Below are 14,338 nucleotides of genomic sequence, written 5' to 3' on the forward strand. Positions count from 1 at the left end.
CTTGTAAATTAATTTAAGCAAACTGCTTTATCTATCTAGTTGACAGTGTCAGGACAGATAGCCTTTTAGAATAACATTGCAGCAGGGGAGGGAGGGACACGGCATGACCACTGCCCCATCTAAGTGCTAGAGGTTACCAGCCTGTGCTCTAAGTTGTGTTACTGGGAACCAGAATGGAGAATTGAACTTCCAGGTTCACTGGCCAAGGACAATTGACAACATCGACAGTTGTGGGTCTGAGAATAAGGCTATCTTGCCCCTGTCAGATCTGATAGACAAGCATTCTTCTCCTCTCTTTAGTGCCTAAGGCTCTGGTAGGCTCCAGAGCCAGGGAGACCGTTTCTCAATTTCCATATCTATCCCAGCTAGTCAAGGGTTTTCTATGGTCCTGGACCTTTCAGTGTGAGGTGTCTATGCTATTTTGACCCCAATTTCACAAGGTGGTATTGAAGTACCATGTGGTAGTTGCTTAAATTTTGCAACGAGAGGTCATTTAAAGTAGCCTTAAAACCAAAAGCTTTCTGACAGAAATGGAAACTGTTTGCAAATGAGTATGAGTTGTGGGATAGTAACCTCTTGTAGCTACTCTCGATGATCTTGCATTTAGTTTACTCATCTTCTGTCAGCTATTCATCTTCTTGTCAGCCATTCATCTTCCAGTATCCCTCTATTACAGGTCCTATCAAACAAGCCCTAGTATAAGACTTACATGAAAGGACCCAAGGTATTGTCCAGCTTTGAAACATCTTCAAGAGAAGCTTTGACTTGACGTTCTTACCTCCCAATGAACCAACCTCTTAGTGTCAGGCTTAAAATTATAGCTATTTGGCCTTGGCTTTCAGTCTTAATCTGCCTTTATACAATTCAGATGCAAAGAACTGCATCAGCTTGGCAGTTTATTCTTGTATTTATTACACGTTTAAGTAGACAGACAATTTTTTATTCAGTGTTACCTTGGCATATTTTGTTATAAAGCCAGGTCCAAACATGCCTCTAAATGACTGTCCCTTATTAGCCTGACCACATGACTTATAGCTATAGACGTTTAAGCAAAAACAGTGTCGGCAGTGACATAATAGTAGAAAAGATCCCCTGGCAGGCAAGAGGCTTCAGCATATTATGTAGTTAGCAGGTTGATCACTGCTTACCTGTATTGTGTACTTCCTCAGTAATATACATGCCTTCTCGATAGGTCAGTCCCCCTACAACAGGGGTTCCTGTGGCTGGAGCCAGCGTAGGGTCAAATGCATCAATATCAAAACTCAGATGGATTGGCCTTTGTCTTCTTGAAAGGAGTAGAATAAGAATAGTCATTTGGGCTGTACTTGGACATTCGTCCTTCCTACAGTTGCAACTCCTTGATTTTGTTGCTGTTAATCCTAGTACTTTGTTAATACAGCACATTTCCAGATTTCCTATTCTGGAAGCTATTGAGTATGTTAGATGCCTACGCACCACTTCATAATTTTGCCCTTTGCTCTGTGTGCCTCAGACAGACTAACTCCAATTTGTATTTCTGATTTACCCTGGGCATCAGAGCTCTTACATTAAGAACTATCAATAGAGGGAATTCCTCACTTCCATAGGACTTGGGTTCTGACAGATTGTAGTTTAAGTTGGGTTGATCTAGGTTACAGTTGCAGTTGCTGTTGTACTCTGAAAGAATAACAGCAGCTCTGAACTTAACTCTGAGTTTATGTTTGCAATCTTACCGTCTCCTACTTCTGACTTGTTTAGCCCAGGTGTCCAGTGGCTGAAGCTAACATACAGCAAACACCTATACAGTAAATTATTTGCACTTCTTAACAGCTTAAGAAATGGCATACTACCAAGGTGACAGTTAATCACCCAGAAATGAAGACTCAGCGCTGGGAAAATGTTCTTAACTAGCATTTGATTAGTATTCATCTCCCATCTTTCTACACTACCAAGATTTGCTTAATATAAAACTTTCAGATGAAGCAGTAGTGAGGCTGGGAAGAAGAGGACAGGTGAATGCTTCTCCTCTCAAAAGGTAAGCATTAAAAATGGAAAGAGAAATTCATAAGAGCTGTTTTCCCTCCCAACCCCAGAAGAAAAATATGACCTATATTTCATATTTTCCCGTTCTGAAGTTTTTTATATGTACATGTTTTGCTTTTATTTTAAAAGAAAGGTCATTATCCTCAAGAGACAGGCTAAAGTGTACTGCCCACTGAGAATCTGTCCTGTTCCCTTTGGGACCTAGAAGTAGATATCCATTGTAGTTACTTACTTGCCAATCAGCAGATCGAATGTCTGTTCCATGACCTTCTGGATACCAAGTCGATCTATGTCTCTCATGGAAAAGTACTGGATATCATAATTCTTTAAAATAAAACTGGTGACATATAAAGGAAGGAAGCCTTAGTTTAAAGAGCATTTTTAATCAAATGTGGGGGGGCGGGGGGTTGTCTTCATAGTGACCTACAACAGGTTAAGGCAAGAAACAGCCCATCAAGTGGAACATTAGTGGCCAGGACAGGCCCAAAGCTCAACTCTAATGTATCAACTTACTGTTCAGGAGGATCCACATCTCTTAGTCCAATGTATACAATACTTGGAGAAGAGATGCAAGGTTTGATCCAGGAAAATCCTGGGAGTTGTGGGACCTATGAAGGAGGAATGAACAGGATTCATCAAGGGTTCTTGATCTCATCAAGATAGTCCCCGTGTGCTTCCCAGTGTGCTTTCTCCTCTTACCCACAGTATATGGGTAAAGCAGCAGACACACTTGATCTGGGAAGGAACTGATAGAAGTAGAAGTGATTCAGAAGGGCAGCTGAAGAATAAAATACCTACTCCTAAGGTGGCCTTGGTTTCTCATTCACTTTCCTAAATAGCAGGAATACCGCTGATCAGGCCTTTCCATCTCTTTGCACACTACTGAATTGTTTACAGATTGGTTCTTGAGATGGCAACTGGGTTACGTTTCAAGTCCCCAACAACCAAAACGTGAATTCTGCCTAGTGAATAACCTTTGTACTGTCCTGGTTTAACTTGGTCCCTCACTGAGGGGAGGGATACACAGATTCTAGTCTGTGCCTAGCATGGTCTCCCATGTCTTCTGAACAGCCTGGGAAAAGATTACCTAGACGTAATCATGGTTTTACTTGTCTTCTAGACCAGTGGGTCTGAGAATGAGTCCTAGGAGGTTCTTACCAAGAAGTCTTCCGGCTGTAAGTGCATCAGATCACTAGAGTTACTACCCACTCACCACATTCCTTTATTATGAGATTATGATCCCCCCCTAAGAGCAGGGACCATGTCCTAGTCATCTTTATGCCCCCAGCATCTAGAGTGTCTGGTACAAAATAATGTTTGATGAACAAACGAAGGAGTGGTAAGCATTACTACAGCCACCATAAACCCATCCTTCACAGAAATGTTACTGAACTAGACTCTCAAAGCCCCAGGATAACCCTTGCAAGCTGTTCAACGTTCTCTTCATTTCAGCCCACTAACCTTGTCTTGTAGTTCTTTGAGGAGAAATGAAACTGGCTGTCCGTGGAGATTTCCAGATGAAGTGGTGAGGGGTGTATTGATGTCAGCATGGGCATCAACCCAGATCACACAAAGGTCTGGGCAGTGCCGGGCGTGCCCACTAATGGTACCGATTGCCAGGCTGCAAAGAACAAACAGTAATATTAAAGGCCTTCCGCTTGGCAAGCATCACTAACAAATACCTTCAGCCAACACAGCTCACACTGTGTCCTCAGGGCAAAGGCAAGGCCCTAGATTGAGGCTGGATTTGGATGAGACAGAGTCCCTGGGACTGTGTTCCCAAAGATGAGACTTGAGAGAGAGAGACAGGGAGAAATGGAAGGCTCTAAAGATTCAAAGCTGACAACTGGTTATCCTTGTAGTGTGACAGGTGTCATTGCTGCCCCCAAATCCCTTTAATTGGATCCATTAGCCTTGGCCCAGAAAAGGACCCAAAATATTTGTTCAACAGATGAAATCCTTTTAAATGATATGGGCTGTATGTAACAACTCACTAATACTACTTAATACCTTTTGAGAGACCAGGGAGATCTAATTACTTTTAAAGAATCAGTTATATTAACTTGTTAAGGATAAAAATTAGTATTACAGCTGTTTAGAAAGATTATGTGATATTTCCTAAAACAAGAAGTCAAAGTTTTTAAAGACATCAAAGTTAACAGGGCAACCCAATTAAAGACCTCATTAGATCACTGAATAAAGTAGAAGTTTATTTCCATGTTATCTTATATACATTAGCATGGCATGCAAATATCATTAAGTGTTTCTGGTTTTTGCTTTGTCCTTGATCTCCGCTTGCATTAGCCAACTGTCCCGTCTGACCTGTAGGAATATAGCTTTTGAAATTGTGCTTGGAAAGCTGCCCAAGCTTCCTAGGAAGCAAAGAATTTGACATAGATGAGAAATGCAGCTTAAGCATCTTAGGAACTAACTACAGTCATCTTTCCTGATCAGTACAGCCTGAGGTAGCATTTTAAGCTCCATGTCCCACATAGGACCTTTTCGAGAGCTAGCATGATCTGGCGCTAAAAGCACTGGATTAAGTCAGAATATTGGGGGTCTTTCTAGGAAGAAATGTGTGAAATAGGGCAAGACTATCTGTCTAGACTGCAGTTTCCCTTTCTAGAAGATAGGGATAATAATCTTAGCCTGTTTAAGCCAGAGTTGGTGTGACGATTAAAGCAGTAGTGAATGTTGTACTATTAAAGGGAGCTGAGTGACCTAAAAATGCCTCTTCCTTTAAAATATTCAACAGCTGTTCAGGTTATACACACATCCCTTCCTTTCTAGAATCTTCCAGACAGCCTAGGTTTTAGCACTGAACAGGAAACAGGGAGCAGTGATAGAGCTGCAATCTAGACAGAAGCAAAAGGAAAAGCAAGGATTATGATAATTACAGTAATAAGCAGTCCCCAGATAGTATGCTGACCAGAAGAGAGACAATAAATGGACTTTGAGCACTGAGCTAAGAGACAAGAGATCCACCCTTGGGTTATTTAATCAATTGCAGTAGAGAACCTGTGACTGACTTTCTTAGTCTACGTAAAATTTTATTCTTGATGAGGAACCTACCTGCATTTGCAGTTCCATTAAGTGATCTGAGAAGCTCTCTGAGTACCTCAGGGGAAGTTGCTAGATTAGATCTCAAAAGAAAATTTAATTGCCCATAGAGGTCACAATGGACTTAAATCCCAGCTCTGCTACTTCCTGGCCCTAAGACCTTGGGTAAGTTATCTAACCTCTGTCCCTCAGTGTACCCAGCAGTGAATTAGATAAAATTGTATCTGCCTCATTGCATTATTTTGAGGATTAACTGAGAATATGTATGAAGTGCTTGATATTCCTAGTGCTTCAATGCCATTTTTCTTTTCTACCAAAAAATTCATTACTTAGCTCAAATCACACTTCCCTGTGAAATCTGACTACTCTAACCTAGACTGATCTCTTCCTTCTGAGATGTAGGATTCAATATTTTTTTCATTCCATGTGTATTTATTTCATTTAATCCTAATAGATCACAAGTTTCCCATAATCCTTAGCACTGCTTGAGAACTCATCGGAACAGTGCTCGATAAAGTGTATGCTGATTCACTGAGAGGAAGGATCTAATGTATTAGCCACCTAGGGAGGCTAATACAATACGGTGCAGGGTAGAGAATGTATTCACATGCCAAATGGGGCATTTCTAACAAACCTATTAGCAGAAATGCTTTAAAAAAAAAAAAAAAAGCCCAAATTCAGCCTATCAATAGATCCCTCCAATTCTCCTAAATAACCAAAATGAAAGTCATGAGACAGTTTTAAGAAAGCTTTCCAAGAAATAAGCATGAAACACTGTCTAAAAACTTTGCTTAGTTTAACTCTGAACTTATACTACGTGATATTTTCTCCAGTGGTTCATGATCTTAGACATGAAAATACTATGCACGTTATACCCTAAAAATTCGAAAGGGTATTTTACTCTAAATGGGGAAAGTGAGACAAAGAAGCTAATTGATGGGCTGATGCAATCCAGCCCCTCCACCACCCGTGGCTCCCAGCTTACCTGTGGTCTCCTCCCACGGTGACACAGCTGTAGCCACCTGACACTGCTCTACTAACCACCTCTGCTAGTTCCTGGTTGGCAAGGCCCACTGAGCGAGGATTCACTATCAAGTTATTATAGAGATCATCTTTGGGAACTGGGGTAAAACTCAAGTCTCCGAAGTCTTTAAGGTGGCAGCCTAGAAACAGGGATGACAAGATTAATTATAATATATGTTATTACAGCTCTTACTGGCCTGGGCCACAAATAATAACTGTGACAAAGTACACATCATACTTATTGTCATGGTAACTCAAAACGTCACATGACAGTGGCAGGATTCTCCCAGTCCTCCCAGCAATCCTGTGGGGTAGATCCTGTTAGGAACACCATTTTGCAGATAAAAAAGCTGGGTTTTAGAAAGTAAAGCCCAGAAATGTGCACTAACTTAACCTAACAATCACAAAACTGGTAGCAATTTGTAAGACCTCAGATATCCCTGAGTTACAGAGTGAAAATGAAATACCGAGAGGAACTGGCAGGATATTAAGAAAATTAAGTATTGTTAATTTAGGACAAAGAAACATACTTAGGAATTTTCACATTACAAACTTTTTTTTTTTTTAAATAAAAGGCCAGGGCTTCCCTGGTGGCGCAGTGGTTGAGGGCCCTCCTGCCGATGCAGGGGACACGGGTTCGTGCCCCGGTGCAGGAGGATCCCACATGCCGCGGAGTGGCTGGGCCCGTGAGCCATGGCCGCTGAGCCTGCGCGTCCGGAGCCTGTGCTCCACAATGGGAGAGGCCACAACAGTGAGAGGCCCGCGTACCGCAAAACAAAACCAAAAACGAAAAAAATAAAAGGCCAATCTGAGGACCTAAATATTTCTTAATTTTAGGATGCTTTAACAGTTATTACTTACAAGATCCCAAACACTGTTCCAACTGCTCAACAGAAATTCTTAAGCCTCACAACAGTCCTATTGGGCAGCTACAGTATGTCCTTCTCTAGCTGAGGGAACTGAAGCAAGGTCCCAAGGTCACACAGTTGCTAGGTGCCAGAATCAGGATCCAAATTCAGGCCATCTGCCGCAAAGTGTGTATTCTTGACTCTGCGGTTTGTATCTCAACGATTCTCTCTTGATTCTGACACTTTAAGAACTAAAGAGTCCTCTCTAAGGTACTTCCCCGGTGGTCCAGTGGGTAAGACTCCGCACTCCCAATGCAGAGGGCCCGGGTTCGATCCCTGGTGGGGGAACTAGATTCTGCATGCATGCCGCAACTAAGGAGTCCACGTGCCACAGCGATAATCCCGCGTGCTGCAACTAAGACCTGGTGCAGCCTAAATAAATAAAATTTTAAAAAAAAAAGAGTCCTCTCCAAGGAGCCAACAAGGTGGCAGAAGTGGAGCAGAAGCAGCAGTGGACCTTCTGCAAGTTCGTCCACTTTGGTGAGCACCTAGACCAGGCACTGGACCTGTTGACACAGTGACACAGCTGCACAGTGCCCTGCGGCTGTGGCAGAAGCACCTGGGCAGGGCCAGCCTGGGGGCACGGCCCACAGAGAAGCTGTAGGTGCTGAAGATCATCCTGCCCAGATGGTGGGCGTGCAAGACCTTCACCCAGGTGGAAACCAAGCCCAAGATTATTGGCCACTACCTGGGCGAGTTCTCTATCACCTACAAGCCTATGAAGCACAGAGCCACCCACTCCTCCTGCTTCATCCACCTTGAGTAGCCTGTTCGGCCAGTAAAGGCACAGACTTCTCTTTGAAACAAACAAACAGAATGAACTAGTGGTATATTCTGACAGTAAGCTGTACTATTTTCCCACCCGGGTTTCACATATTCCAGCAAATTATGACATTAGTCACTACATGCTAATCTTTAGTGTAAGTACCAGTCTTTCAATCTTAACCACTTATATCAATAAATTGGTTGGATTTAGGGTGAGGACTAAGTAATCCAACACTACCAAAGGATTTGTGCAAACAGAACGTTAGCATAGATTGTATTCTTATGGGCCTGTTTCTCAAACTAGAATCCAGGTATGTTGAGGGGAGGGGCAAGTGGTCACAGTATAGACATCTGAATGTTTGCAGAGACTTGTATTAAAGATTTGTATTAAGACTAGCACAGACCGATCTTGAATATAAATTGTACAGTTTGAGCTTTACCTCTTGAACCCAAACTCAATCCAAAGCCAAACTTCTAAGAGAATGTAGAGATTTGAGAAGCAATGGCCTGGAACATAAACCCAACCGAGGGATCACCACCAAGATCTGGATGACTAAATAAGAAGGAAAGGTACTGAAGGTAGAAGAACATGAAAACAGGCCAAAGACATTGAGAACCAAGAGAAAAAATAAATAAAACATCTATAAAAATCTTCTTAAAATCTTTTAAAAAGAAAAAAGCCACGAGTAACATCACAATGCATTTTACTAAATCTCGAAATATGGAAGGACACTTTAGATTTAAGAGAAATGAAGCTTTAACTTTCAAGTCAATATCAGGTCTTGCCATTGTTGCACCACAGTCTTGAGCTGGACAGATTTGAATGGCAGTGCCTATACTTGATGTCTTAACTTCCATATCCATATTTATCTCAGCATCTCTAGGTGCAAGATGCTGTGGCTTGACTGGCGTTTTATATTAGGTGTATAATTAGAAAAGGTTTATAATCTAATTGAATAATAATGTTAATATTAATTTTTGAAGGCTAACTCATTTAATCCTTCCATGACCAATAAGAAATACATGTGAATTAAAGTGATCATCCTGGTGGTTAAGTGGTAGAACTTGGGGAACACCAAGTCCAGTCATGGAATCTAGGATGTAGACTTAGATAAGTATGACAGAAAACAGTACAAACTGGGCTATTATTTACTTATCAGAATAAAGCTGCAGAAAGCTTAAAAAGGGAACTTAAGAGAATTTGATAGTCTTACAGCAACACTCGCCATGGAAGAGAGACTGAATTTCATAAAGGTATTTTGGTCATTAAACATATAACTCTGTGGAGTGAATCACCAGCTTAATTCACAGCCTGGATGGTGGGTTCCAACTCCTTGCTCACCAAACAGCCTTCTGCTTATTCACTTAGTTTCTCAGTTGCCCTCATACCAGCAAGAGGGCTTCCTGACAGTGGATGCCAGAAGGTCTCTTGATCACTGAAACTACGCACGGGCATTTGGGCTTATACATCATGGTTAGCACGAGTCTCTGGGTCTGAAAGCCTGATAAACTCTGCACACTTCAAGACTTCTGTTCCTGGACCCACAGAGCTGAGGGCCAGACCCCCTGAAGGGATCAATACCTTGAGAGGCCCTGAGTGGCCCACCTTATATGACTCCCAACTGTGCTCTTTGATTTCCACATTAAATTCCTGGTAAGGACGAGGGACAATGAGTGAGTGCTAAAGGAGTGAAAGGAGGTTATAGGGAACATGAATTGTGACCCGTAGGCCAGTGTTTGAGGAGTAGAGAGGCTGATGGGAGGTTAATTTTTTGTTAAGGATGAACTGGGTAAGGATAAAGCAATTACCTTAGCAGAGTGCAATGGCAAGTTCTTCTAGTTCAAAAGGTAAATGGTCTCACTGATTTTAAAGAATCTTGGAATAATAGTGAAAAAAGCAAATCTTATAACATGGAATATCTATCATACTGGAGAGAGCTGTCCCTTTCTCAAACTTCTTGTGCTTCAGGTCAACTCATCTGCAAGTCTAAATCAGATGAGACATAATATTTCATTGCTGCTCTTTCCTCTTTTAGAAGGCATTGTAGGATGAAATAAACCTGAAACTTCCAAGGAAGCTCTCATACCAAACACATTTGGAACCGACTGGAAAGGGCTCTCATTTTTCATTTGCAGTGGGAAAAAGTGAAGCTCTGTATACACTGGCACCACCTCACTGCTTCTCTCCCCAGTGCTGGTAATAAAAATACACTGACTACTACTCTGATCTTTTAGGCCCGGTTGTTACTTTTGGCCTTGATAAACCTCTCAGGTTCCACTGGAGTGGAACAAGTGCATCCACAGAATGATGCAACCGGAAGAAATCCAAACAGCCCTATCTGACGTTAGCAGTGTCTGTGGACAGCACTTCTATTTCAGGGCCCTCATCACCAGTGAATCCTTGAAAGAAGTCAGTGACAGGAAAGAAGGAAAAGGAACAAAACTGTCTTTCTCCACACACCACACAGTGCTAGCTAGATGCTTTACAATAGCTACTAATCCTTACTTCCTCTGCTGGTATGATTATCCACATACTTCGGAGGAAGAAATTCAGCAAAGTTAAATAGCTCCAACTGTTTAGAACAAGCCTGAATCCTCCTTTGGTTAGAGACTCACGAAAGAATGAGTGAGCAGGCATTTTGATAGCATAAGGGTAGCGCATTCTCTCTGCTGCTCTGACTTCCACTTACAGGTAGCTCCAGCTGCTCCCAAGCCTCCCAGCAAGTCAAGAGAGGTGGGTTTTGAGGTGGGCTGACACACGGGCGTGTCTGCCAAGCCACAGGTAGCTCACTGGCAGAATATTAGACTTGGAGAAAATCTAAGAGTCTATTAGTGTACAGTTTTTCGAACTGTCCTTGAATAGGATGAATGTTTATGATTTGTCAGGAATAACAAGTCAGTGAAACATGCAGAAAAACAAAGACTCTGAGTTCTCATTTGGTGCTGAGAGAACACTGGTGGCTCTTAAAGTTATAGACTCAAATATTGTACACAGCAGATTTCATCCCACAGAAAGGGAGTTCCCAGTATTTTAAAGGATGGCATCTGCTAACTCTTAGAACCTCAAAGTTGTACCTGGAAGACCAGCCTACTGAAAACAGTTGCAGTGTTACTGTAAACTAGGAAAGGAATGCCAGTTAATTCAGGTCATTTGAAGTAGGCAGAATTTCTCTTATCCCTAAAATGTGATTTGGGTAATAACCTTTGAAGAGACTGTTATATAAGGTAAACTCATTTGGCTACCACCAATAAAATGCAGGGGTCTGAATTTTGTTTAGTGCATTTAACTCCCAGAGGCTGTACAACCTCAAGAACCATGTGTCCTGGGGTATCTAAGAATCAGCTCTTTGCTTCCTTAGACCCAGCCTCCAAAAGAAGTTTGGTGCTTTAGGGAAAGAAATCATATCACACAAGTATACCTATTTGTTCTAGTTCACTTCTTCAAAGCCCCTCATAAGACTGCTCCAACCAACGCTCTCGACACTCGCTTCCTCCCCACTCTGTTCTCCTGTTCAACAGGAGGTGTTCTCAAAGGCAGTGAAGACCATGGATGAGGAAGACCAAGGACAGTGGCACTAGGGGCTCAAGGATGGAAGGTGACCCCGGGCATCCAGGCCAGTCACTTCAGACAATGCCATCTAACATCTATCGGAGTTTACCTCAAGATCAGCTGATACAGATGTGATGTTAATAGATACCTTTGCGTGAATGTGATCCTTGAGTAAAAAATCCCAATACAAAACAAACCCAAAAGTTTGGCTCAAGACATGTAACTGAGATAACTTGCAACACCATTTATGTTTCCTGCTAATTGGTTCTCCAGCCACATCTTAACTTGTCGAAGAAGAACAGTGTACCACTTGCTGAGGATAGGCTTAGTAATGTATGCCCCTCTGAACCCAACTCATGTCAACCCTCCAAGCACCTCCAAGACCATGGTGAGCCAACTCAGGCTTTCTTGGGCACACTGTCAGCTGACGGCACCCTGACAGCCTGGTTCCAGCGCAAGCAGGGGCAGAGGTAAGAGGAGGGTTCCTCTGGCTTCACGGGTCACTGTGACAGAACCACTTTCCCTCGTGCAGAACAAGACGGTTAAGATTCTCTGAGAAAAAAATCTGTTGTTAACATGCTGACAAAACTTCAAGCTACTCCAGTATCTAACCACGGGAAGAGACAGCAACAATCCCTGGGGCTAAAGTACTGCTTTTTAGAATATGTGATCTTTCTTCTTTAAATTCTTGATGCTCCAAGTCGTTCCAGAAAGGATTTAAAGGGCTAGTGACTACAGCTCTGCCAGTTAACCAGTCCAGATGTGTAGCTCCCTGCCCCATACCCGGGCTAGCATCCTGGTGAGTTTCACAAGGGACCTCAACAAACCAGACAGACCACATTCCACGCTACTCCAGGCTGAAAGCAGAGCACACCGGAGATGAGGTGGCCACAGTGGGTCAAGTGGCCACAACAGACACGAAGGAAAGAATCCTGTCCTTTGGCCCCTAACTTCCCAGAAGAGTCAAGATCACCAACCAAGTTCAGTCTCGAAGTTTGTCCCACCTCACACAGTCGTTACAAGGATTGAAATGAGATAACAAGGAAAAGCCTACACATGCTAGGGGTTACATTATTAGTTCAACTACATGAGGCATCTTTGTGGTTTTTCTCCCCACCCTTTTCTTTGCAATAGATGGTGTAATCTAAGACTTCCCAAAACTTGTTTGCAATACGACTATGTCATTTGGATAAGAACAAGAGTTTTTGGTGAGAAGTAGCAAACGTACACAGGCCCACTGATTTCTCATCGAAATAGCTCCTAAGGAGCCCAGCTGTCACACACAGTTCAAATTTTCTACCTTCCCTGTAAAAGAATATAAAGGCATGGCCTATTTCACTTGGAACACCAATTCTCTGAAATTTCACTTGGAACACCAATTCTCTGAAAGCCCTAACCACAATGCCACACCCTGCTGTGACTCAGTTCTCAGGTCACACAGGAAGGTATTTTCTACTTCTTTTCCTATTCTGTGGTTCTGGCTTCTTGGGGTAGAGGAGGGGGCCAAAAAGATGCTTTCTTCTCTTCAGATACTAGCATTACCACACCTATTATAGGAATACACCCTCATTATTAAGAGAGCTTGGGGGACTTCCCTGGTGGCGCAGTGGTTAAGAACCTGCCTGCCAATGCAGGGGACACGGGTTCGAGCCCTGGTCCAGGAAGATCCCACATGCCACGGAGCGACTAAGCCCGTGCACCACAACTACTGAGCCTGTGCTCTAGAGCCTGCGAGCCACAACTACTGAGCCCACATGCCACAACTACTGAAGCCCGCGAGCCTAGAGCCTGTGCTCCGCAACAAGAGAAGCCCCCACACCACAACGAAGAGTAGCCCCCGCACAGCAACGAAGACCCAATGCAGCCAAAAATATAAATAAATAAATAAACTTATTTTTAAAAAGAGAGAGAGCTTGGTCATTAATAGGGACAAGGAAGTTTATTCAAGGATTAAATTATTTAAACCAACTACAGTAATCCCCTTAGGTTCTAAGCCTCTGAATGTGCTATTTTGGATATTAAAGGAGTAATGCCACTCCTTTCTAAAGCAACTAGAGGCTTGAAGCAGTCATCATTAGCTACTTAGGTCCTGGAATAAGTATGTTTCAAAAAAGGAGGCAAAAACTAGTCATTGCCACTTACCGACATTTAGCTTGACTAAATTCATCAACTGGTATTAGCCCAATACCTTGTAAGAGTTTAAAATTTGATATATGACAGTTATTCAATTTAAACATTTTTAAAATCTGGGAAACCAGGGGGCTTCTGAGGAACAAACCATCTTGAGAGTAAGGAAATAGTGATCCGGGAAAATCCCACGGATCATGATGTGCATGAAGTTCCAGGAGAAAGCCTGGGTGCTTTGCCCCATTTCGTCCTTCAACAAAAGCTAACTGTGCTGACTGTGCACCTGGTTGCAGTCTTCAGGAAGCTCCCAGCCTGGTCAGAAGACAGGCAGGGAAAGCACAGGCCGGTGCAAACTGCGAAGATGCAACTGTGCACAGGGTGTGATGGGAACAGGGGAAGGTGCTGACTCAGACCCAGGATGAGCCAAGGGGACTTCTCAGAAGCATCAGTACCTGAATCCTGAAGGTTTTAGCCAGGAATGAAAGGGGAAAGGCTTGCCAAGCAGAAGCACATAATACCTTCAGCCCTACAGAACAATGCCCAGGGTCCATCCGGGAGGACTGCAGAGAGATGAGGAAGGAGGAACGGGCAGGGCCCAGGTCCTAAATGCAGCAGGGAGCTACTAAGGTTCAAGTCAGGAGGTGACAAATCAAATCTGCACCATCCTGCGTGCCACAACTACTGAGCCAGCGTGCTGCAACTACTAAAGCCCGCGCACCTAGAACCCGTGCTCCGAAACAAGAACCCACGGCAATAAGTAGCCTGCGCACCACAACGAAGAGAAGACCCCACTCGCCGCAAGTAGAGAAAAGCCCATGCGAAGCAACGAAGACCCGACACAGCCAAAAAAAAAAAAAATCTAAAAAAAAAAAAAAAAAAACCT

General features: G+C 43.0%; 1 protein-coding gene across 1 annotated transcript in view; it reads right to left on the reverse strand.

Moving 5' to 3' along the window:
- The window catches only part of ARG2 (arginase 2), a 27,521-nt gene that overhangs the window by 1,709 nt on the left and 11,474 nt on the right, over window positions 1-14,338 (reverse strand). Inside the window, exons 3-7 of the mRNA XM_024747240.1 lie at window positions 6,068-6,245; window positions 3,484-3,643; window positions 2,536-2,630; window positions 2,255-2,359; window positions 1,149-1,285 (exon numbers count right to left, since the gene is read on the reverse strand). Of these exons, the coding sequence (XP_024603008.1) occupies window positions 1,149-1,285; window positions 2,255-2,359; window positions 2,536-2,630; window positions 3,484-3,643; window positions 6,068-6,245 (675 nt within the window). The remainder of the gene's footprint in view (window positions 1-1,148; window positions 1,286-2,254; window positions 2,360-2,535; window positions 2,631-3,483; window positions 3,644-6,067; window positions 6,246-14,338) is intronic.

Source organism: Neophocaena asiaeorientalis, unplaced genomic scaffold (assembly GCF_003031525.2).
Source record: "Neophocaena asiaeorientalis asiaeorientalis breed wild unplaced genomic scaffold, Neophocaena_asiaeorientalis_V1.1 scaffold398, whole genome shotgun sequence".
NCBI lineage: Eukaryota > Metazoa > Chordata > Mammalia > Artiodactyla > Phocoenidae > Neophocaena > Neophocaena asiaeorientalis.